This window comes from Fistularia commersonii, chromosome 12 (genome assembly GCF_037954325.1).
Source record: "Fistularia commersonii isolate RoL2024-O1a breed Wild chromosome 12, RoL_Fcom_v1.0, whole genome shotgun sequence".
NCBI classification, from domain to species: domain Eukaryota; kingdom Metazoa; phylum Chordata; class Actinopteri; order Syngnathiformes; family Fistulariidae; genus Fistularia; species Fistularia commersonii.
Window position 1 is genome coordinate 6,490,578 of NC_141295.1, and position 23,319 is coordinate 6,513,896.

Consider the following 23,319-nt stretch of genomic DNA (forward strand, 5'->3'; position numbering starts at 1 on the left):
GCCCCTGGACCAAGGCCGGGAGAAGATCCCAATTCAAGACTCCAAGTGGAAGGAGAACCCGGGCCACGGGCCCGACCCAGACCAGGAGCAGGACCGGGGGGAGGCGTCTCCACGGCGGAGAAGGTCAGGGAGCCGGGAGCAAGTTGCAAAATAGGATGTGACTTGAGGAGCTTCCTGCATGTTGATGGTCGCCTGTAGAGGTGGATCAGGACTCTGCTGGAGCTCCCAGGAAGTTGTAGGCTCTGAACTTTACTCCTCTCTGTGCTTGTCTACATCTGCCCCCTCTGAGGTCCCTCTGCAGGTCAGAAGGTCTGAGCAGGATCCACGGGACAGTCGTTCGGCCGAAGATCTGGCGACTGACCGGTCCTCCGCCGTGGTCCCTCCACCCTTCCATGGTTTGGTCTCCATGGTGGACCCGTGCTGGAGAGCAGGAGACAAGGACCTCCAGGACCAGGATGCAAAGCGGGTTCAGGGGAAGGTGGAAGACAAGGACCGGTGCAAGGGAGGAGACGAGGATCCAGAAGATCCCCCCGGGAGATCTGACATATGGTATCGGGATGGAGAACCTGAGAACGACACCAGCCGTGACTTTTCGGAGAGCTTCTTCTGCTCAGATCTCAGACCCGAAGACGACAGCAGGTCTCAAAGTCCAAACGGCATCTCATCAGGTCCACCGGCATCCAGGGGGACGGGAAGCTCCTCGTCGAGGTCTGACACCACCATGGACCCGGAGAAGATCTCAGACCCGGGATCTGACCGGGACCTCCCTGGCTCTGTGAGTGCAGACGCCATCTCAACCTCCGTACCGACCGAGACGGACCCGCCTGGAACCCGGGTAGATCCTCCAGCAGGGGAACATTTGGTCCATGGCGATGCAAGGAGCCTCCGGTCTCCAGATCACATCTCCGAGGACCACGAGGGGGCGGCTTCTGTCCGGACTCACCTGGATTCTTCTGGTCCTGGACACCTCCGGCATCAACACCGGTGTCTGAGCGTCCACACCAGAACCTGTGACCTAAGAGGTCACGTCTATCGGTCCAGGTCCGGGTCTGAGGGCCCCGGTCTGAAGTTCTCCAGCCGTGTGGTGGACTGCGAGGCAGAGGCCTGCTGGTTCTGCTCCATCCCGCCGCTAGCGGTCGACGGAGACGGAGAACCTGCGGGGCCAGAGGACATCCTGGGACCCGATCCAGCAGAGCGGATCCACGCGGTCTGAGGTATCCGAGGGCCTCCTGGACCTCCAGGCAGATCAGGCCCGAGTTTTCTTCACGGCCGAGTGAACACAACCTTGGCGAGAAGATGACACCGTGGCAACAGAAACAGGAAGTCAAAAGAGCAAAACAGAGAGGAGAAACTTCAAGACGTGCCTAAAGCCAAATCTCCAGGAGGTTGACGAGATAAAAAAATAAAAGAACGGGAAATGAGACACTTTGGTTTCTTCCACTTTATTACTTTGACACCAATTGTGCAGATGAGGAGGGAGCCCGTGACCTTTGACCCCGAGCTCCATTCCCATTCCGTGTCCTGCTGTGACCCCTTTTCTTGGGGTCTCCATGAAGCTTCTCCGTGACAGAGGCTGCTTTTCCAGAAGGTCCTTCAGTCCTCAGACACGTCTTGAAGGTATCCTGGAGATTCGTCGTCACCGACCGAATCAGGGTTTTACAGTGGATCACCCCCGTCCCTCCCCGGTCCCTCCGAGGTCAGCGGCGGGCCGGTCCGTCCAGCGGGCCGAGCAGCGTGGCCCGGGCCTCCAGCAGCGTGGTGTCGGTCGCGGCCCCCAGGAAGCGGCCGGTGAGCTCCGGGTCGTGCAGCCGCAGGCGGACCCTGCTGCCCCGCTGCAGCGCCTCTCCGTCCTCCGGCCGCCGACACACGCAGTGGAACTTCCCTCCGAAGTCGACGTACAGGTCGTCCCCGAGAACCCGGAACACCCGCCCGACCACCACTCGGTCCCGGGCGGGGCCCATCTGGACCAGCGGCGAGCGGCGGAGCAGCGCGGCGAAGTCGGGCTCTCCGCCGGCCGAGGGGCCGAGGCTCCCGGCGTCGGCGTCCGTCGCCTCCCGCCGGAGATCCGACTGCAGGTCGAAGGCGGCGGCGAATCCGGAGCGGGGTTTGTCCGGGCCGGGGGAGGGAGGCTCCGAGGAGCCGGAGAGCGGCCTCGGTCCGCCGGAGAGCGGCAACGGACCGCCGAGGCGGAGCCGAGCGGCGAGGCGGCCGCCGGTCGCCACCTTCCACAAGGTCGCCATCTTGTCAACAATCAAAACAAGGTGGAGGCGCTTCCTGCTACGTCGCTTCCGCCGGCGGCTTCCTGTTGCTGAGTCACAGCGCCCCCTAGCGGCCGGCGGCGGTCACACAGTTGAAGGATAGTTGCTTTGTGGAATAAATGCTTCAAACCTTTTGAAGTCTTTTCGAAGGATTTTAATGATTTTTGGACAAAATAAAAGGAAGTTTCTTTGACGACTCGTCTCCTCACAAAGGTGTCAAAGGTGTAATTGCCCGGCTTTATTTCACAGGAAACCAGCGGGACTTTCATCATAAAACAAAAGGAAATGTATTTTTTTCGTGGCTTCCGAGCCGGTACGGCGGCCGGAGCCCGCTGGCTCGCTCCACATTCAAAGCTCTTCAGGCCTTTGGCTTCACTGTGACGCGGGCGTCCCTAGAAGCCCGGGTCCCAGGCCGTGACCTGCCGAGACTCCGTCTCCTCGAAGCACTCGATGACGTCACCGGCCTGGAACGCCACTTCCTGTTCGGCAGACAGGCCGCAGTCCATCCCGGCGCGGACCGTGGGCACCTCATCTTTGTGGTGCTTCAGTGCCGCCAGAGAGCCTGCGGAAGGTTAGAGGCGTGTCAGAGGAACCCAGGACAACATTTCAACGTGAATCCGAGAGGCGGCGCGTTCCGTCGTCCGAGCGTTTGCAGAACATCGGGGCGGGACTCTCACTGCGACGGCTTCTCGTTGGGACGTGACCCGACTTGCGCTTCCCCGCCGGCAAGGCGGAGCATCGAAACAACTTTGTGAGAAGACGGGTAAAACATGGAGCCTCACCCTCCCAGATCTGGGTTCCTCCTCGGAGCAGGCGGAACCGCAGCCTGCGGTCCAGGAGGCCCCTGGTGACCCTGCAGCCGGCCACCTCCACCTTCTTCTTGCCGACCGTCACGTCGAACACGGCCAGGACGGAGGCTTCGCCTGCGGGGGCGGAGCCGGGCTCAGGGGCGGGGCCGCGGTAAGGGGGCGGGGCCAGGCTGCCGGAGGAGGTCACTCACCCACGGCGACCCGCCGGACGAGCGGCGGCAGCCGGTCGCTGAGGTCGTCCTTCAGCTGCTCCACCAGCTGGTAGATGACGGCGTGCAGCCGCAGCGGGACGCCGCGGCGCCGGGCCGCCTGCTGCGCCGAACGGCTCGCCGCCACGTTCAGCCCGTAGATGGAGCCTGAGGAGAGACGCCGCTTAGCGGGAGCTAAGGCGGAGGCGGCCCCGCCCCCCCGGCGCCGCCCGTACCCGAGAAGGTGTCGGCCATGTTGACGTCGTTCTCGGACACGTCGCCGACGCCGCAGTGGACCACGTCCAGCCGGCACTGATGCTGCGCGTCGTAGCCGTCCAGGATGTTCAAGATGGCCTCCAGCGTGCCGTCCACGTCACCTGGGGGCCGAGGCGCACGGGCCGGGTGGGTTTCCGCTCCGACTGAGAGCGACGCGGGGACGGCGGCGCCTACCTTTGACCACCAGCGGCAGGCTGAGCTCGTCGGCCCCGCCCCTCTCGCTGGGACGCAAGGCGAACTTTGACCTGTTGACCTTGTACAGGTGGGACTTCCTCTGGCGCCAGGTGAGGTGCGCGAGCTCCGCACGCTCCTTCCTGTACGTCTCCAGGTGGCGCCGCTGCTTGTCCTCGATGGCGCTCTGCTCGTCCTCCAGCTTGTGGAGCTCCTCCTCCTGCCGCCGCCAGGCCACCACCTCCCTGGCACGCTGCTGCGAGGACGCCAGGGGTCGAAGGTCAGGTTCGCTCAGAAGCGACACGTTTCCCGCTCCGCCCCTTAAAATCGTCCGATCTTCTCCCCGCTCACCTCCGACTCCACCTCCAGGATGGCGTCTCCGGCCGCCGGCAGCTCCTTCCAACCGACCACCTGGGCGGCGGTGCCCGGCCCCGCCTCCTGCAGCGCACGCCCGTTCTCATCCAACAGGAAGCGCACTTTGGCCCACGTCCTCCCCGCCACCAGCACGCCGCCGCGCCGCAGCGTCCCCTGCTGGACCACCGCCGTCGTCATGGGGCTGAAGAGGAGGACGTCAGCAGGAGCAGCAGCTCAGTCATGGCCACCTGGGTGGAACCAGAGCGGCGGCGGCGGCCCTCACCCTCTTCCTTTGTCGTTGCGACTCTCGATGACGAGTCCTTCTACCGGGCCGTCCGGCGCCGCCTTGAGCTCCAGCACCTCGGCGAGCGCCACCGTGGCCTCGGCCAAGGCCATCAGGTTGTCGCCCTGGAACGACACCGCAGGCGGCGGCGTGAAGACGAGTCCCCGAGTAGCCTGAGCGTCGGTGGCGGCGGCGGCGGCGGCTCACCTTGAGCGCCGACACGTGGACGACCTGCACGTCTCCTCCGAACTCCTCGCAGACGAGGTCGTGGGCGAGCAGCTGCTTGGCGACGCGTCCCGGGTCGGCGTGCGGCTTGTCGCACTTGTTGACCGCCACGATGACGGGCACTGGAAGACAGGGGAGACGCTGGGACGCCGCGGGGTCGCCCGGCGGCGGGTCGGCGAGGGCTCCGCCTACCTCGGGCCCTCTTGGCGTGCTCGATGGACTCCGCCGTCTGCTTCATCACGCCGTCGTCCGCCGCCACCACCAGGACGATGATGTCGGTGGCGTCGGCGCCGCGGGCCCTCATGGCGGAGAAGGCGGCGTGGCCCGGCGTGTCCAGGAAGGTGATGGTCTCGCCGGTGGGCAGCTGCACTGCAGGAGGACACGCCGGCTTCAGCTCGGGGGGCCGGCGGGCGGCGGGCGCCCGCACGGGTCGTACCTGCGAAGGCGCCGATGTGCTGCGTGATGCCTCCCGCCTCCGCCGCCGCCAGCTGGCTCCGCCTCAGGCTGTCCAGCAGGGTGGTCTTGCCGTGGTCCACGTGGCCCATGATGGTGACCACGGGCGGGCGCCGCACCAGGGCGGCCGGGGGCGGGCGGGGCCTGGGGTCAGAGGTCAGGGGTCAGCGGACGAGCGGACGGGGGGGGTCGTTCCCGCCGCGCATGACGTCCCACCTGGGCGCCGCGTCACGGTTCTCCCGCTGGCGAGGTTCGGCCGCCGCCGCCGCCGCCCAGCGGACCTTCATCCCGGACCGGGTCACCGCCTCCTTCATCCAGCGCTGGTCCAGAACCGAGTCCGGGTCCAGGGAGTCCGGGTCCAGCGGCGTGTGGCGCAGGGCCTCCAGCACATGCTCTGCACACAAGAGCGCACGCCAGCCTGCCGGTTCCGTTCCGGAAGCGTCTTTTCCCGCCTCGTCCACTCACCTACGTCGCGGTTCATGGCGCGGGCCAGCGCCGCCACCGTCATGCCCTGACGCAGCGCCACTTCCTGCCGGGTCACCTTGGCCTTGGGGCTCCGCCCCTCCGGCTCACCTTTGACCTGCGGACGGACGGACGGACGAATGGAAGGACGGACGGACGGGGGCTCGCCGGGGAGCGCGCTCAGTGCGACCCTCACCTGTTTGCTGGCGAACCTCGTCCACGCCAGGCGGGGGGCGGAGCCTCGCAGGAGGGGCGTGGCCAGGAGCGCCAGCCGCCCCGTCAGTGACGTCACACTCATCCCTGGACACACGTGACGTCATTTTCACAGGTGAACATCCGCCGTGTCACGCGGTCGCCCGCGGGCGGACTACAATGACGTCGGACGAGGAGTAACGAGTCATCGGTAACGTGACGGCTCGAACCGACCGGCTCCGAGCCGCCGATGACGTCACCCTGACGGCCGGCTGTCACGACGGACATTTGCGTATGTGTGCGTGTGTGTGTGTGCGCGTGTGTGTGTGCGTGTGTGTGTCCGTACCTGACGCGCTCCCGTCATCCCGAATCCCGCCGTTCAATCACGCACCTCACCGGGAGTCCAACCGACCGGGCGCCGCCATGACACCCGGACAGGAACCCGGATGAAGATAAGGAGCGCAGCGCCCTCTACAGGCCGGGAGGGGAATTACACCCCGTGACATAGATAGATAGATAGATAGATAGATAGATAGATAGATAGATCGATAGATAGATAGATCGATAGATAGATAGATCGATAGATAGATAGATAGACAGACAGACAGATAGACGGATAGATAGATAGATAGATAGATAGACAGACAGATAGACGGATAGATAGATAGATAGATAGATAGACAGACAGACAGATAGACGGATAGATAGATAGATAGATAGATAGACAGATAGATAGATAGACAGATAGATAGATAGATAGATAGATAGACAGACAGACAGACAGACAGACAGATAGACAGACAGACAGACAGACAGACAGACAGACAGACAGATAGATAGATAGATAGATAGATAGATAGATAGATAGATAGATAGATAGATAGACAGACAGATAGACAGATAGATAGATATAGATAGAATGCTTGTGTCAGTGTGTGTCCCTCTGGATGAGCAGGACACATCATGGACGAGTGAATGGTGAGAACTGATGACAGAAGAGTGAATGTTGTGGTATAAATCTGACATCAGACCAAAGAGGCATTTCTTTCTTTTTATTTCCACTGATCCATTGACCTCACAGAGCTCCTGACACCATGATGAACTTCCTGCATGCAACCGCGGACACGTCACTTTCAAAACACAAAATCTGACAAAGGGAACCGAAAGCCAGGAGGTGGGAGTCCGGCAGGAGGTCCGGGAGGTCCACCCGCCGTGGCTGTCCTGCACGTTCCCACGGCGGCTCGGTTTCATTTCCGGGGCCTCGTGGAGTTTTGACCTTCTGACTCCGGATGAAAAAGGGATCCACGAGGAACGTAAAGAGGGAGGCGAAGCTAAAGCGTCCCGTGGCCTTCGGCCTCAGGACCGGCTCCTCTGAGGAACCGGGTCAACCTGGACGTCATGGGCCACCAGGAGGTCGGTATCAGGCTGGTGTTCGCCTGCCTTGGCGGAGCTGGAACTCATGCGACTCAAACCTCAGTAAACCCTGAGCTTTGTGTTCACGGTGAGCTCGGCTAAGCTAGGCTAAGCTAGGCTAAGCTAGGCTAAAAACACAGCTTTGGGTGGGAAACGCAAACTGGACTTTAACAGTGAAAAACTGAAACAGCAGATGTTCCAACTCAGACATCACACACACATGCACGCACGGACGCACGCACACACACACACACACACACAGAGTCTGCCTGAGGTGGGGGTGAGGGTGGTCAGACAGGACGCCACATGCTAACGTGCTAATGACAAGACGTCCGCGCCTCGGGAGAGCTGGTACTTTCTCTCACATGTTGCCATGGTAACAGCACATTCCCCGGAAACGCCCGTCAGACCGGAGCACAACGAGAACAGCACGACGTGAAATAATCCCTTTGTTACATCATCGGTAGGTTATCGATAAATACATCTATTGAATGCGGATCAATAGACTTATCGCGATCTACGTCTATTGACTGTAGATCAATACGTTATCAATAAATACATCAATAGATTTATCCTTAAATACGTCTCTTGACTGGATCAATAATTTTATCAATAAATACATCGTTTGACTGGTTCAATAAAGTTATCGATAAATACATCTATTGATTGTAGATCGGTGAATTTATCATTAAAACCATCTATTGATTATCGATCAATAAAGTTATCAATAAATACGTCTATTGATTTTGGATCAATAGATTTATCAATAAATACATACATCACTGTATTGTGGATCAATAAAGTTATCAATAAATACATCTATTGATGTCGGATCAATAGATTTATCAATAAATACATACGTCACTGTATTTTGGATCAATAAAGTTATCAATAAATACATCTATTGACTGGATCGATCTAGTTATCAATAAGTCCACCTATAGTTTGCGGATCAATAAGTCTATCAGTAAAAGTCTTCACGCACAAAAAACACTTTGTTGTTTTTCTACTTCAACCTTTGAGGTAGAAATACTTTGACAACTCGGAGTACTTTGAAGTGTTTTGCAGTACTCCACTTCACCGTGTACACACACACACACACACACACACACACACACACACACACACACACACACACACACACACACACACACACACACCGTCGGCCCTGTTGTGAAGCCCCGGACAGGCGTCTTTTAGCACCACGCTGATCAATAAAGTCGTATAAAAGTGGGTCGGAGGAAGGCACGTCCTGCTGGCCGAGGTCATGTGACTCCGGCACAGGAAGTGGGAGTCAGCGTGCGTCACTGGCACCTCCAGACGAAGAGGCTGCGGGACGGAGAGGACGGGAAGCCTGTGAGAACCAGAGGAACCCCGAGGAACCCGGAGGAACCCGGAGGAACCCTGAGGAACCCGGAGGAACCCGGAGGAACCTGGAGGTGCAGCAGAAGAAGAGCGTCCTCACCTGCAGTCGCTGCCGCCGGCGCTGACGGCGAACTTGTCGTCGCAGGAGAAGCGCACGTTGGTGACGTGAGCCGAGTGTCCGAAGTAGCGCTTGTGTTTGGCCTGAGGAGGGAGGAGGAAACAAGCGTCGCCGTGTCGCGGATCCATCAAGCGATCGATAAGTACATCGATCGATCCGGGATACGTACAAATTTGTCGGGACACGGGAAGTCGAAGAGCTTGACCAGGCCGAAGTCGTCGCCCGTGACCAAATTGAGGCCGGCGTGCGACACGCAGGCGCAGTTCACGTCCGCCTTCTCGGCGTTCCGAGGCCAAACCCCCAGGACCTCGTCGCCCAGGATACTGCCAGACACGCGGACGTCAGCCCGAGAGGTCGCGACCCCGAGAGGTCGCGACCCCGGGAGGGCCGGCGGGTCGGCGCCACGCTCACCTGGTCCAGGTGGCCCAGGTGATCCTGTCGATCTGCGCCGTCTCGGTCACCGCCTTCCCCGACGGCACCCGATGCACCTGGCGAGCGTAGCTGCTGCTGGACACCTGCGGACACCACGTGCTCAGATGACTTCAGCCGGAGACCAGGAGCTGGACCTCCTGGACCCGTCAGAAGATCCCCCTTGAAACTACAAATGCTACACGTGCGGGAGGCTAGCCGCGCGGTAAAACCCTCGAGAGATACGAGTGAGGGGTCCGCGAGGAGCCGGGAGCCGAGACCCACCTGGACGTGCTCGCTGTCGGCCGAGAAGTCCACCTGCAGGACGAAGCCCGGGATGTCCCGGCAGTAGCCCACCCGGTTGAGCGACGGGCCGAGCAGCAGGTCGTAGAAGTCCACGGCGCCGTCCAGGGAGCCCGCGGCCAGGAAGCGGTTGTCGGGACTGAACCTGCGGAGACAGTCGGGTGGAGGTCCGGCGTCTCCGAGCACGACGGCGCGCGCGACGGGAGGACGTCCTACCTGATGTCCTGGATGGCCACGCTGCGGTCCCTCTTCTTGCCCCAGACGGTGAGAGAGTTGACCAACAGCACGATGAACTCGCCGTTCTCCATCCCGATGGCCACCATCTCGCCGTTGGGGCTGTAGGAGGTGCACTTGGCCGGGTGTCCCAGGTTCACCTTGTTCAGGAGTTTCTGAACAAGAACATCCATCAGAGAAGATCTTGAGAAGAGCGGACCTGACCCCTGACCCCCGACCCCTGACCCCCGACCCCGAGGAGGCGGCCGACCGACAGAACTAGAACAGAATGGACTTCCGATCGCACGGCTTCCATCAAAGCGGAGAACGAGTGCGAGCGTGGCGGCGGCGGCGAGCCCGGGGGGCGGAGCTTAAAGAGCAGGGGTCAGACCTTGTCCGCGAGGTCCCAGATCCGGATGGTTCCGTCGTCGCTGGCGGAGATGAAGACGTCCTTGAAGGGATGCGTGGCCAAACCCCAGATCCCCCCCCGCGTGTGACCGTTGATCATGGTGTTGGACGCCGCGTTCTTCTCGCCCACCTCGATGATCTCGCCGTCTTTGGTCCCCACCAGGATTTTACCCTGGAAGGCGGAAGAAGAGGCGGCTGGAGAAGGTCCGGCGGGAACCGGATCGGGGCGTCCGGCACCTCCGTACCTTCCCTCGGCAGACGGAGCGGACGTTCTCCACCGGCTGGCCGGTCTCCAGCTGGAAGGCTCGGCATCGCTTCATCTCCTGGTCCCACAGCTTCACGGCGCCGCCCTCCTTGGTCCTGTCCGGACCCAGAGACCCGTCAGACCGCTCCCGCCCGCCCGCTCGCGCGACGTCCGAGAACCGTTTGTGACGCGAAGGCTTTCTTTCGGCCCAAAGTCGAACGTCGGCCCGAAACCCGGGGAGCCGACGTGGCCTTCGGTTGCCGCGGCGACGATACTCACGGCCGCTCTTTCCCTCCGGTGACGATGAGCCCGTCCCTGAGGGTGGTGTACATGGTGAAGACCGGGCCGCTGTGGGCTTTGGCCACCACCCGCACCAGGAAGTGTTCCCTCCACACGTACACGTCCCCGTTGATGGCGCCCGTGAACGTCAGGTTGTTCTGCAACGGAACAATCGTCGGCCGTGACGCCGAGCCGGCGGCCGACAGGTTCTCGCCGGCGGAGACCGTGTTCGCGAGTTATAAACGCTAGTCGGTTCCCTCAGAACCGGGACGTTCGGACACGACATCCACGAGGAGACAAACTCACGGCCCCGAAGGCGACGGACAACATGGTCTGCATCCGTCCGTCTTCCACCGATCCGATCACGCCCTTCTTGTACACCAGGGAACCTCCCACCAGCGTCCAGAACTTGATGTGTTTGATCCCCGCCGACACAAACTGGGTGTCGGAGTCGGGCCTGAACTCCACCACGAAGATCCGCTCGGCGTGTCCTCCCTTGCTGGTTACCATGGTGCCTGGTGGAGAGGTCACAGGTCACGCCGCCGCCTCGCTCCAACAAGCTACACCTTACCGATAACAACCCGCTGGCTTCGGAGGGTCTCCGAACGCTTCCTGCACCTCAAAACCAGAACGGCATTACTTGGTCGTTAGCGCATCTTTGGATGCTTAGCACTCTACGGTTAGCATAGCTTAGATGTTAGCACGTCTCTGGATCTCCTCCCGTAATCATGACGGAACATCCGTCTGCACCCGAACGTAGTTACAACTTCACGTTATGGTCGTCCCCGGGCGGCGGCCTAAGTGCCAGCTAGGCGAGGACCTCAGCACCTTCCTGCCATCTCCACACCGTGATGGTGTGTTCAGGCTCCACGCCGACAGACAGCAGCAGCTTCCCTGTGGCGCTGAAGTTGACGTAGCCGACACCTTTAGCGTGGGAGCAGCGCAGGATGGACAGCGTCTGCTTGGTCATGGCATCCCATACGTGGATGGATGGAGCGAGACCTGTGAGGAGATACAAGCGACATAAGAGCGAGAGAACTGGGGAACCGGCCCGGGACCCGGAGCACCGGTTCCGAGGCATCCGGGTCGAGGAACCCGAGAACAATAACCGTAGTGCTGGCGCTCTGTGACGAGATCCAGACCTTTAGGTCCGAGGACCCGAAGATCCCTGACACCAGATTACTGAGAGCCAAGAACCGGGTTGGATCAGAGCATCCCGGTGGATCGAGACCATCCGTAGACAAAGGAACCGACAAGAACCTCGGGAGCACATGGAAACACATGGAGAGACGGTCCGAGGAGAAACGAGGACCGGCGAATCAGACGCGAGGCGAAAGAAAAGAAAGACAGTGGAGAAAACAGGATGAGTGGATGGAGCCACACAAACCAAGGGAGAAGAAGTGGGAGAGGACAAGGACAACAGGAGAAGAAGGAACGCCTTCCAGACTCTTCCTACTGGATCCTGTTCATGGGCAGGAACTTCTGCTCCACAGCTTCAGACAACAACATCCCTACCTGGCCGGTAGAAGCCTGGGCCCGATGGGACGGACACACCGGACCTTCCAGACTACGGAGCTATCTGGACAGGGAGCTCCATCTGAACTAGGTGGAACTTTGGTGGGACGACGACAGACCCGGCTCGACTACTCCTGACACCCGCTTGAACCAGAACCGGGAGATAGAACCAGGACGAAAAGCACCCGGAGAACTAGAACGGAACAAGTACGACTAGAAAGACAACGTGACTTCTAGGACGTCTAGGACTAAAAACTAGGAGCAGGACATCTGGTCTGCATCCAGGTCTGCTAGAGGTGGTGCTAGAAGAACCGGTGGAACTTCCTCGAGCCGCAAACAACAAGGAGTAAAAGAAGTTGGAGTAACCAGAAGAGGATCCTCACCCAAGATGGAGGAGGACAGAAAATGCAACCCGGACAATAAGAACCGGAACGATTACGAGACGGAGGACGAGAAGCACAATGACCGCCGACAACCAGAACCACGAGAGTCTGGACCGCTAAGAATCACAACTACCTGAACCTGGATGACTAGGACAAAGACTCTGAGAACACTGGCACCGTGGACCAGATCAGGTCCACCTAGGAGAACCAGAACCACGACAACTCTAACCAGATCTACTAGAAGGAGGACATCTACGACCAGAACCCATAGAACCAGACCTGACCGGCATCCGGACCGTCAGAACTCACCAAACATTTCGGGGTCTACGTAAAGAACGGGGACAGGTTAAAGACAGCAGGAGACACACGGAACGGGCCGGAAGGTGGGCGGAGTCTTACCTGGCAGGTCAGTGATGTCACCTGATGGATGAGGCCGAGACAACGACGGAGCGAAGAAAAGAAAAAGCGCAAAAAGCAGCCAGTTCATGCAGAAGCAGTGGACATCGGGAGATCAGTGCAGGTGGATCGAGACAACGAGACTGGAATCTGATCTTCGGACCGACACGGCCGCCATCTTACGATTAGCGCGCCGGCCGAAACCGAGAGGGGCGCTAACGTCCGAGAAGGACACTAAGAGCGAAGACCGGCGATCTGGGACTGGGACTGGAGCGGAGGGTTTAGGAGGGAAGGTCCGCTCACCGATCTGACCCGTGGCGATCACGTTCTGGTACTTGGGGTGCTGGTTGACCGTCAGGCAGAGGATGTCGTCCGTGTGTTCCAGGTAGAAGCTCTGAGTTCCTGTTCGGACAGGAAAGGAGCGGCGGTCAGGTGAGCGACGGCGGCCTTGACGGACGAACCCCGAGCGTGTTCCCGGACCGGCAGATAGGTTCTGGATGACCACCGCGGCGGCGGTGTGGAAGATGATGTCGGCGCCGTCGTTGAGGTAGTGCAGGTTGTTGCGACAGTCGAAGCCTCGGTACCCGAAGACGTGTTCCAGCTGCAGCTCCTGAAAGCACCGCAAGGTTAGCGCGGGAGCCGGTGGCTCGCAAGGACGCCCGGGAACCGGTCTGACCTCCACGGCTTTCTTCTTCTTGGTGACGTTGCTCTTCAGAAGCTTGTCGGGAACCGGAGTGGCGCGGCTCACCTGAGGTCTGGACGCAAAGAACGATGTCGTCTTGAAAGGTTTACGGCGAGAGACGAGCGAGAAGAACCCGTGAGGGACTGCTGGGTACCTCTCATCCACGGCGAGCTCCTTGTGCTGCAGGTGAGGTTTGGTTCCTGACATGTTCCTGATGCTGGCGGAGTAGATCTTAGTGATGTAGTCCACCGCCTTCTCGCGGGCCACGTCGCTGTCGTACCCTGAGGGAACAGCTCTTTCAGCTCTCTGGTCTGAAGCCCGCCAGAAAATATTCTCGCTTGAACTGGAGTTCCAGAAGGCTCCGGCCCAGGCTGGCTGTGGTTCTAGAAGCCAGCATCTAGTACCTGTACCTTCTAGGAACCCGTCCTAGAGCGCCGAACGTGGACCTTCTTCAGAGGAACCCCTTCCAAACAGCAGTCTGCAGAGGACACGTACCTCCGTCCTCCTCGGCGTCGTCGTCGGACTCCTCGCTGTCCACGGCTTTGCTCTCCTTGTGGCCCGGAGGTTCTCTGCTCCAGATCATGAGGGCGGTGTCGGCGCCGCCCACCGACAGCAGCGCCGAGTCGTCGTTGGACCAGCGCACGTTGGTCACGTTGGTGCTGTGGCCGACGTACTTCTTGAACTTGGCGAACTGGCCCTGAAATCAGGACACGGGAGGTGTCTAGGCGGACTTCGGGTTCAGAAGGTGCGAGGACGAGGCTCCGGACTCCGTCTCACCCTGGACGGGAAGCCGAACAGCTTCAGGAAGCCAAAGTCGTCTCCGGTGGCGAGAAGCTTTCGGTCTTTGGTGAGCGACGCCGTGTTCACGAAACTGAGCGGCGGCCATATTCCCTCGCAGGTCGGACCCAGAACCGAAGTCCAGGTGGCCCAGTCCAGCTTCTCAAACTGGACACAAACACACAGCGTGGCGCCGCCGCCGGGAACCTTCAGGGAACCTCAAGGAAACCAAAACACAAACCTCTGCCGCGCTGATGTTCTGCTTGCGTCCTCTCGGCGCCTCGAAGAACAGCTGCTCCTTGGCGCCGGTGTTCACCTGGAGCAGTTTACCTGTCGGGAGAAGCCCGGAGCATTGAGGCCTTCAACTCCACAGCAGGTCAGTCACGGACGTCGGTATGCAGGAGTCACGGACGTCTCCACGGACCGAGCCTCTCGGCTCGCTCGCGTTTGCCGGTTTAGTGTCCGACATTTAACGTGTTTCAAGTCTAAAATCCTTTTTCAGGACACTGGAACGAGCGCGAGAAGCCCAGCGTGAGCAGGAAGACTTCAGTGACCCAGCAGGACAGACTTTTTGCAGATCCCTCAGTATGTCAGGGTGATTGACTGGTGATTAGGAACTTCTCCTTCAGCTGCTCCCTTCAGGGATCACCAAGGCCGATGGCCCGCCTCCATCTGGCCTCCATGGAGCCTCCATCTAGCCTCCATCTAGTCTACATCTAGCTTCCATCAAGCCTCCATCTCGCTTCCATCTAGCCTCCATGTAGCCTCCAACTTGCCTCCATCTCGCCTCCATCGAGCCTCCATCTAGCCTCCATCCAGCCCTCTCCTTTCTCACCAGCTACCTTCCTGCCCACCTCCCCTCCATCCATAAACCTCCTCGCTGGTCATCCTGCAGACCTCCTGCCTGGCAGCTCCATCCTTCTACCCAGTTTATCTCCATCTGTCCATGCTCAAACCGTCTCAGTGAGATTTTATCTCCAGAACATCTACCACGTGCTGTCCCTCTGGCTGACTCCTTCCTGATCTTCTGCATCCTCCTCACTCCCAAAGGGGAAACTCCACATCTCCATCTCTGCTGGCTTCAGCTCTGCTGTCTTCTCTTCAGTTTCTCCAAGCCGGCCACCATGGCTGCTCTTCACCTCCGACTGCTACAGCTTTCACTGAACATCGTGCTAAGCAACAAGCTAACAAGTGTGCTAGCACAGTGGCGAGGGGGCGGAGTCACCTCGACAGTCCCAGTCGATGTGCGTCACGTAGCTTCCGGCTCCTTTGCAGATCCCGACCCTCTTGCTGGTGAGAACGTTGTAGATGTCCACGAAGGAGTCGTGCGACGCCACGGCGAGGTACTTCCCCGTGTCTGAAACCCAGAGAAGGCGAGGTCACTTCCTGGCGCCGCCGGGGATCCGGGCGGCGGGGCGTCGGGTACCCTGGGAGAAGCGGATGTCGGAGATGAGCTCCCGGCGGTGGTGGAAGGTCACCATGTCCTCCAGCGTGTCGGCGTTCACCACCAGGAAGCTGCCGTCGCTCAGGCCGACCGCCAGCGCCTTCCCGTCCGGCGAGAAGGCGCAGCAGCGGCCGCCCTTCTTCAGCTTCCTCACGGCCACCATGCGGTGGTTGGCCGACAGCTCCCAGATGCGGAGCGTCCGGTCGTCGCTGACGGTGGCGCAGACGGGAAGCAGCGGGTGCGACGCCAAACCCCAGACCTCGCCTTCCATGTGACCCTGAAAGCACCGCCGGCCCGTCGGCACGCGTTCCGAACCCCGTCCGGCCCGCGACCTCCGACCCTTACCTGCACCAGCAGCGTCATGGGGCCGCTCTTGTCGATCTCCAGGATCTCGCCGTTCCTGGTCCCCAGCAGGATGTGTCCGTGTCCCAGCGTGATGGCCCTGATGGACGGGTTGTCCTCCAGCAGCAACCCTGCATCACACGACGCCGTCAGCCTCGTCACCGGGGCCACGGCGGCCGCGAGACGGCGAGGGCACCTTTGGAGGCGGGGCTGAGGGCGGCCCGCTTGATGGCGTACGTCTTCAGACAGCGCTCGAACATGTCGTCCCACAGCTCCACCACGCCGTCCTTCCCCCCCGTCACGAAGCCCTGCGCGGAGAACGGCGCCGCCGGCGTCAACGTGGAGGTCAAGGAACAGGAGCGGCCGACCGGCCGGACGCGCACCTTGTCCAGGGAGCACATGGCGAACACGGGGCCGTCGTGAGCCTTGAGGGTCTTGATGAGCGTGGTGTCCCTCCAGATGAAGACGTCTCCGTTGGTGGCTCCGGAGAACACCAGGTCTTCTGACCGTCCGTAGCACACCGACATCATGGTCTCCTGACGGCCCAGGTTCCCGAAGATCCCCCGCCGGAACGTCAGCCCGCCCCCTGCAGGAGAAGGGTCAGCGCTAACCGAGGAGCTAATGACGCTTCCGGACCGGAACCCGGAGTTAGCGAGCCGGCGGCGCCCGGTGCCGATGCTAACCGATAGCCGCGTGCATGCTAGCTGTTTGCACCTGAATGTTGCCAGAACTTGATGTGTTTGATTCCCACAGTGACCAGCTTGTCCATCCTGAAGGGGTTGGTCTTCACCACGAAGATCTTGTCCTTGTGTCCCCTGGGAGGAGAAACACCGTCTCACTGCCTGAAAGCAACGCCAGAAGGTCCCAGAAGAAGAAAACTCACCTGGTCTTGGCAAGTTTCTCCCCCTTCTTCCAGTCCCAGATCACGATGGAGTGAAAGTCATCCAGTCCGACAGACACCAGGTTCTTTCCGTCGGCTGGGACACAGAGGTCAGAGGTCAGCGGGGTCAGAGGTCACCGTGCGTGTGTGTGTGTGTGTGTACCTGTGAAATCCAGCGCACACACCCCCTTGCCGTGGTGACCCCTGAGGAGGGACAGACACTTGAGGGTCTGGACCTCCCAGACGTGGACGGCGGGGTCTCGTCCCACCTGGACACACAGACGGCCAATCAGAGAGCGGCGTGCGCGGCCCCCTGGCGCCGAGGGGCGGGGCTTACCTGCGCGGACGCCACGTAGTCCTTGAGCGGGTGCACGGCGAGGCTGAGGATGTCGTCGTCGTGGCCGAGGTAGAAGCGCTGGCTGTGCTGCAGCCGGTCGTAGACCACGGCCACGGCGGCCACGTGGAACAGCACCGCCCCCGTCTGGCTGTAGAACAGGTTGTTCCTGCAGTCGAAGCCCCGGTACCTGCAGGGAGCGGCGCCGCGGGGTCCCACGGTTACCTTCTAGTGCTACTGCTCCTCAGCCCAGGGGACCACCTCGTCCCTTCCTGCCCCCGCGGGTTCCACCAACACGAGTTGAAATACTCAACAGAAGCTTTATTTGGCCTCCGGAGGACGGACAGGAAGTTTAATGTGAAAGGTTTTACCCGTGAACGAACTGCAGCCGAAGCCCCTCCTCCGGCGCTCGCTGACGCTTCAGGGAACCAATAGGCTTCCGGCGCAGCTGCGGGAGGTCCTCCTTGTAGACCTGCACACATGTGGACGGCGGGTGAGGCGGCAAGCTAGCGCAGGGACGGAGGTCCAGGTCCCGGTCCAGGTCCCCGTCCGGGTCCAGGTCCCGGTCCCGGCCTCACCTGGCGCTCGTAGCTGGTCTGAGACTCCTGCTCGATGTCCGAGTCCAGCTCCGGGACGTCGGACACGTCCGAGTCCGACTCGCCGCTGTTGGAGTCGGCGTATCCCTCTGTGGACGAGTCTCCGCGTCACCATGGAAACGGCCATCGCCCAGCGGAGCTCAGGCTGATCCATCCTACCTTGCAGGAGGGGCTCCAGGACCCCGTTCATCACGCCCTCGGGCAGGAAACGCCACTGGAAGACGGCGTGGTCGGCGCCGCCCGTGCTGACGACCCACTGCAGGTCGCTGGACCAGCGCACGTTGGTCACGTGGGCCGAGTGGCCGATGTACTTCTTGAACTTTGCTCCTGGAGGAGCGGGTGGACGTGGAGTCAGAGGTCATGACCACCAGAGTTGGAAGTGAGCGTCAGTGGAGACGGTCGCCGTGGCAACGGGGGGGGGGGAGCAGGCGGCCTCACCTTTCTTGAGACAGGGGAACCTGAAGAGCTTGACCATTCCCAGGTCGTCGCCGCTCACCAGCACGGCGCTGCTGTAGTTGGCATCCACCGAGTTGACGTTGGTGCTGGCCGAGTACTTCGGCCAGATGCCGTGGACCTCGGGACCCAGGACGGAGGTCCAGGTCATCCAGTGGATCCCCTTGGTCTCCTCTTTGGGCAGGAGCTTCCCGGCTGGAGGTCAGAGGTCAGAGGTCAGAGGACAAATCCCCCCAGACGTGAGCTCCTGCAGATGATCCTACCCGGCATCCTGTAGAAGAGCCGCTCGCCGGCCCCGTCGTTGGTCTGCAGGAAGCGGCTGTCCACGGACCAGTCCAGGTGAGTGATGAAGGAGGCCGAGCGGCCGCACTCGCCCACCTTCTTGTATCTCTGGGCGACGGCGTAGACGTCCACCAGCCCCTCGTTGGAGCCCACGGCCAGGTAGGAGCCGTCTGGGGAGAACTTCAGCTCGTGGATGACCTCCTTCCTGTCCTTGATGTGCACCACCTCCGTCATGTCCCTGGAGAAGAGCACAGAGGTCTTCAGTGCAGGGAGGAGCAGCGCAGTACAGTGTAGTACCCATAGAAAAGGCAGTGCAGTACTGTGTAGTACCCACAGAAGGAGCAGTGCAGTACTGTGTAGTACCCACAGAAGGAGCAGTGCAGTACAGTGTAGTACCCACAGAAGGAGCAGTGCAGTACAGTGTAGTACCCACAGAAGGAGCAGTGCAGTACAGTGTAGTACCCACAGAAAGGGCAGTGCAGTACTGTGTAGTACCCACAGAAGGAGCAGTGCAGTACTGTGTAGTACCCACAGAAGGAGCAGTGCAGTACAGTGCAGTACCCACAGAAAGGGCAGTGCAGTACAGTGTAGTACCCACAGAAGGAGCAGTGCAGTACAGTGCAGTACCCTGATAGTCTAAGGACACTGTACTGCACTGCCACTACAGTGGATACACTTTCCCAAAAGGTTACAACACTTTACTCAAGGGTACAACTATATACTGCACTTTACTCTGCGGACTCTACATTATACTCCGGGGTACACACTATACTCCAAGGGTAATACATCATACTCTAGGGTACTACGCTATACTGTACTGTTCCTGCATTTACATTGATCAACAGTATGTCAATTTTATTACGACAACAATGCTAATTGTTGTTCCTTCACGGGTGATGCTGCTGAGTCTTAATCCTTCGATCTACTGTACTTTTAACACTACAAATAAATGATCACAACAGTTATGTAAGAAACAATAACACAACTCCTGTCTGCTTAACGTTACTTTAACTTTATACTTTTTAGCACTCTAACTGCACCTCAAACACTGTGTGTAAGTGCAGCAACAACCTGTTAGCATAGCATCTTAGGATCTGAGTTTTAAGGTGGTGCTTGTCGCCGTGAGGAAGTGAGAGGTCACCTGACTCTCAGCACGGTGAAGGAGCCGTCCTTCATGCCCAGCGCCAGCTGGGAGCCGTCGCTGTTGAAGGAAACGCTGCGGACCGACTCCTCCATGTTGCAGCGGGCCAGGAGGGTGTGGTCTGCCAGGCTCCACAGCCTGAGGGACGGGCGGACGGACAGACGGGTCAGACGGACGGTGGGAGGTCCACGGGAGGGATGGGCCGGGGGGGGGGGGGTCACCTGACGGAGCGGTCGTCGCTCCCGGTAACGGCGACGGGCTGCTTCGGGTGGAGGTCCAGGGCCCACAGCTCGCCGTCGCTGTGTCCCTGCATGAGGACGGCCGGTTTGTCCCGGTCTCGAACCATCACCTCGAAGATCTCGCTGTCCTGCGTCCCCGCCAGGATCCTGTCCCCCTTCCAGCACACCGACCTGATGGACAGACCTGACACCCCCCGTGCGCACACACACACACACACACACACACACACACACACACTGAGCGCCGTCCAGCCACTGCCCACGCCCGACCTTTGACCCCCGGCTGACCTTTGTATCCCTGCTCCGCTTCCCGCAGGTCGATCTTGGTGATGGGCTTGAAGTCCACGTCCCAGAGGCGGACGCAGCCGTCTCGCCCCCCCGTGGCGAACCCTTCCTCGCAGGCGTGCAGGCTGAAAATCCCCGCCTGAGGACCAGACGCCATCACACCCAGGCTACCACTGTGTGTGTGTGTGTGTGTGTGTGTGTGTGTGTGTGTCTGAGACGTACCCCGTGAGCCGCCTGCACGGTCCGGACCAGGTTGATGCCCCTCCAGATGTAAACGTCTCCATTCAGAGCCCCGGAGAAGGTGAGCTCCTCCTTGGCGGCGGCGACACACAGGATGGTCTGAAGATCGCCCGCCTTCCCGAAGACGCCGCGCTTTGGCGTCAGAGCGTTCCCGCACAGCGACCAGAACTGAGGCAGACGCACCGTTAGCATCCGCTAGCTTCCACTCAGGCAGTAGCCATTAACCTAGTCACTCCAGAAGCACCTGTAGCTTCCGGTAGCTAACGCTTTTTGGATGCAACTGAATGAAAGCAAGCTAACTTCCTGTTAGCATCTGTTTTCCTAGCAGTATATAGCTGGGGTTCCATGAGCTCTGATTAGCATCCGGTCCGTTAGCAACCCGTTTGTTATTGATTAGCGCGGATGCGTTTTTCATCGTCTCCTTCTCATAAAGTGTTGGTTAGCTTAGCATTTGCAATACCGCCGATTACCTTCCCTTCGACTAGCATCGCTAGCAGCGTACGTGCTGAGCGTTAAGCCCCGCCTCCTCACCTTGATGTGTTTGACCCCACAGCTGACCAGCCTGGAGGACTGGACGGGATCCCAGGAGACGTCGAAGATCTGAGGACCAAGATGTTCTATCACGTCACAGGTTACCATAGGTGTGTGTGTGTGTGTGTGTGTATGTGTGTGTGTGTATCACTGCCCCATACTCTGTCCGAGTGCCCGGTTGCCGTGGCGATGACCCGTCCTCTCTTCCAGTCCCAAACACACACCGTGTTCTTGGCATCCAACCCCACGGAGGCCAGCCTCTGAAAGCACGGGAGGTCAAAGGTCACGACTGCAGCAGGGAGCCGCAACCAATCGGGAGGGTGTGTCTGTGTGTGTGTGTGTGTGTCCTCACCTGCCCGTCAGAGTCGAAGGCCAGGCAGGCCACGCCGTGTGTGTGGACGTCCCTCAGGATGGACACCGTCTGCATGGAGAAGGTGTCCCACACACACACCAGGGGGTCCTTCCCCACCTGGCCCGTCGCCACCTGCACACGGTCAGGGTGGAGCGCCAGGCTGCACCACACACACACACACACACACACACACACACACACACACACACAGGTCACACACAGGTATGGCTATTCATGCGGGTGGACACTGGATCCCAGTGTGTGAGGCAGCAGAAGATGGAGTGTGACACCACTTTGAGCAGCACGGGGTCTCCAGGAGGGAAGTCCTGGTCCTCCTCAGACTTCAGCTTCTGCTCGGAGTCCTGCGGAGGCCCGGAGGCCGAGCACGGGGGTGCGGCGGACCGGTCCGCGGACCGCCGGAGACCCAGCGTCACCGAGACGAAGAAGCCGCGGCGGCCATTAGGAGACGGGGAACCTGTCCGAACCCCATCTTCATCCATGGAACAGAGGTGGACGCTGTGGACGAGTGCAAGAACCTGGGAGTCCACGGACCGCGGACGGACTGAACTAACGACCCTGTCGGGCAGAAGAATCGTCTGCCACCTATCCTGGACTCCAGGTTCTTCTACCCTATCCTACTCCGGCTCCGAGGTCAAGGTCAGAGGACGCATGAGCCTGGAGGGCAAAGGTCAAAGGTACCCGATGATGTCACCATGTCTCCCTGACCCGACGATGTCATCATTCTGTCCCCGACCCTCGCCATGTGTCCGTCACCCGACGAGGTCACGGTCGCGCCCCGTACCTGATGATGTCATCGCTGTGTCCCAGGTAGAACCTCTGCGTGTGCTCCCGGGTGTTGAAGACCACGCCCACGCCGGCCACGAAGTAGACCAGCTCCTTGCCCGCCGTGTAGAACAGGTTGTTTCGGCACTGGTGTCCGCGGTAACCGTGGATCCACTCCAGCCGAAGCTGGCAGCGCGGCGCCGTCTTGTCCGCCATGCCGACGGACTCGGGGATCTACGCGGTCCCCCTGTGGCTACGGGCCGCCGTCTGGCGCCCCCATGGCCGCCGCGCCTTCGGGGGGTTCGGGAGATTTCAGTGCTGAGGTGGCAACAACTTGTCATCTTTTTTCAAAAATGATGTTTGTCAATCATTTTCTTTTTCTATCACAGAAGTAAATGATAATACAATAGCTTATAATAATAACAATAACAAAAGCATATTTTATTGACAACAATAAACGATATAAGTAAACATAATAATAACAAGCACAGTATTTATTGATAGTAATATTTAATTCTAAAAATGAAATAATTGTGTGAATGAAGCTTGATTTCATTGATAATAGTAAAAATAATTGATGTGTTTGTAGTGAACTGTGACATGAATGCTAAGGTAAAGGCTAATCAATGGATTTCTTGATTGATTTCTTGAAGTTCCAATCAAAGGCTCAGATGATCGTGAAAATGAAGTTCTCGACTGAAAGGAAAGGGTTGCTCACCGGGTCGGCGGTACCGGAGCCGGTGCCGGTCTTCTCCTCTCCCGGTCCGGATCTCTCCCGGTCCGGTCAGCTGGAGGCGGAAGGTCAGCGGCTCAAAGCCCGCCGCCTCCCGCCGTGTCGGCGGATAATCCCGGAGCAGAGCCGGCCTCCCCTCCGGCTCTCCGGCTCTCCGGAGCTCCGCGGCTCCGGCACCGGGCGCTGTCCGACGAGGAGGCGGTGCCTGCCGGCCGCCAGCCGCCGCCTTGGTCGGGGACCGAACCGAGCCGAACCGCCGGCGGAGGACGGACGGGAATCTCGGGGATCAGCGTCCGCGGAGGGCGGAAGCGGTAACACCGGCACTTCCGGTCGGGACCTTCACAATAAGAGTCGCGGCCGGGACTTCCGGTTTCACGCGAGGGAATCACGTGACACGGATACCACGGAGGGGGGCGGCTGTTAGCACGATGCTAGTTAGCATCCACAGACGCCCGCTTCCAGAAGCTTCTCAGGCTCACATGAAGAACCTGGAAACCCCAGAACCTCCT

The 23,319-nt window shown here is 59.8% G+C and overlaps 4 protein-coding genes across 12 annotated transcripts in view; 1 reads left to right on the forward strand and 3 right to left on the reverse strand.

Moving 5' to 3' along the window:
- LOC147228630 (uncharacterized) overlaps positions 1 to 2,249 on the forward strand; it is a 3,742-nt gene extending 1,493 nt beyond the window's left edge. Inside the window, exons 4-5 of the mRNA XM_086156151.1 lie at positions 1 to 123; positions 302 to 2,249. The exon at positions 1 to 123 is cut by the window's left edge and continues 25 nt beyond it. Of these exons, the coding sequence (XP_086012277.1) occupies positions 1 to 123; positions 302 to 1,213 (1,035 nt within the window). The 3' untranslated portion in view covers positions 1,214 to 2,249. The remainder of the gene's footprint in view (positions 124 to 301) is intronic.
- mrps28 (mitochondrial ribosomal protein S28) lies at positions 1,427 to 2,273 on the reverse strand. The gene has a single exon (XM_086156724.1). It carries the CDS (start codon positions 2,238 to 2,240, stop codon positions 1,698 to 1,700), a length of 543 nt encoding a protein of 180 aa, XP_086012850.1. The 5' UTR covers positions 2,241 to 2,273; the 3' UTR covers positions 1,427 to 1,697.
- A 125-nt stretch (positions 2,274 to 2,398) lies between these two features.
- mtif2 (mitochondrial translational initiation factor 2) lies at positions 2,399 to 6,137 on the reverse strand. The gene is made up of 14 exons (XM_086156734.1): positions 6,018 to 6,137; positions 5,676 to 5,779; positions 5,483 to 5,597; positions 5,234 to 5,411; positions 5,001 to 5,161; positions 4,757 to 4,933; positions 4,547 to 4,686; positions 4,340 to 4,464; positions 4,054 to 4,258; positions 3,706 to 3,958; positions 3,492 to 3,632; positions 3,259 to 3,423; positions 3,041 to 3,181; positions 2,399 to 2,820 (listed from the first exon to the last, which is right to left on the reverse strand). Exons 2-14 carry the CDS (start codon positions 5,775 to 5,777, stop codon positions 2,651 to 2,653), a joined length of 2,073 nt encoding a protein of 690 aa, XP_086012860.1. The 5' UTR covers positions 5,778 to 5,779; positions 6,018 to 6,137; the 3' UTR covers positions 2,399 to 2,650.
- Positions 6,138 to 6,708: 571 nt separating this feature from the next.
- Positions 6,709 to 23,116, reverse strand: LOC147228633 (echinoderm microtubule-associated protein-like 6). 9 transcript variants are annotated; one of them, XM_086156728.1, is made up of 43 exons: positions 22,796 to 23,116; positions 22,097 to 22,368; positions 21,295 to 21,454; positions 21,104 to 21,202; positions 20,943 to 21,011; positions 20,394 to 20,579; positions 20,175 to 20,310; positions 19,869 to 20,070; positions 19,648 to 19,785; positions 18,488 to 18,744; positions 18,210 to 18,419; positions 17,931 to 18,098; positions 17,754 to 17,860; positions 17,547 to 17,647; positions 17,179 to 17,365; positions 17,005 to 17,110; positions 16,845 to 16,938; positions 16,676 to 16,776; positions 16,345 to 16,547; positions 16,158 to 16,269; positions 15,965 to 16,092; positions 15,602 to 15,896; positions 15,401 to 15,532; positions 14,417 to 14,505; positions 14,176 to 14,343; positions 13,894 to 14,095; positions 13,553 to 13,679; positions 13,393 to 13,471; positions 13,197 to 13,326; positions 13,020 to 13,118; positions 12,720 to 12,740; positions 12,630 to 12,644; positions 11,251 to 11,424; positions 10,729 to 10,937; positions 10,423 to 10,580; positions 10,145 to 10,259; positions 9,883 to 10,071; positions 9,495 to 9,667; positions 9,261 to 9,423; positions 8,979 to 9,082; positions 8,737 to 8,890; positions 8,550 to 8,650; positions 6,709 to 8,413 (listed from the first exon to the last, which is right to left on the reverse strand). In XM_086156728.1, exons 2-43 carry the CDS (start codon positions 22,291 to 22,293, stop codon positions 8,389 to 8,391), a joined length of 5,883 nt encoding a protein of 1,960 aa, XP_086012854.1. In that variant the 5' UTR covers positions 22,294 to 22,368; positions 22,796 to 23,116; the 3' UTR covers positions 6,709 to 8,388. The 9 variants fall into 9 exon arrangements, with proteins under 9 accessions (XP_086012854.1, XP_086012855.1, XP_086012851.1 ...); XM_086156729.1 differs by lacking the exon at positions 12,630 to 12,644; XM_086156725.1 differs by having other exon boundaries at positions 13,393 to 13,679.
- Between the last annotated feature and the right edge of the window lie 203 nt (positions 23,117 to 23,319).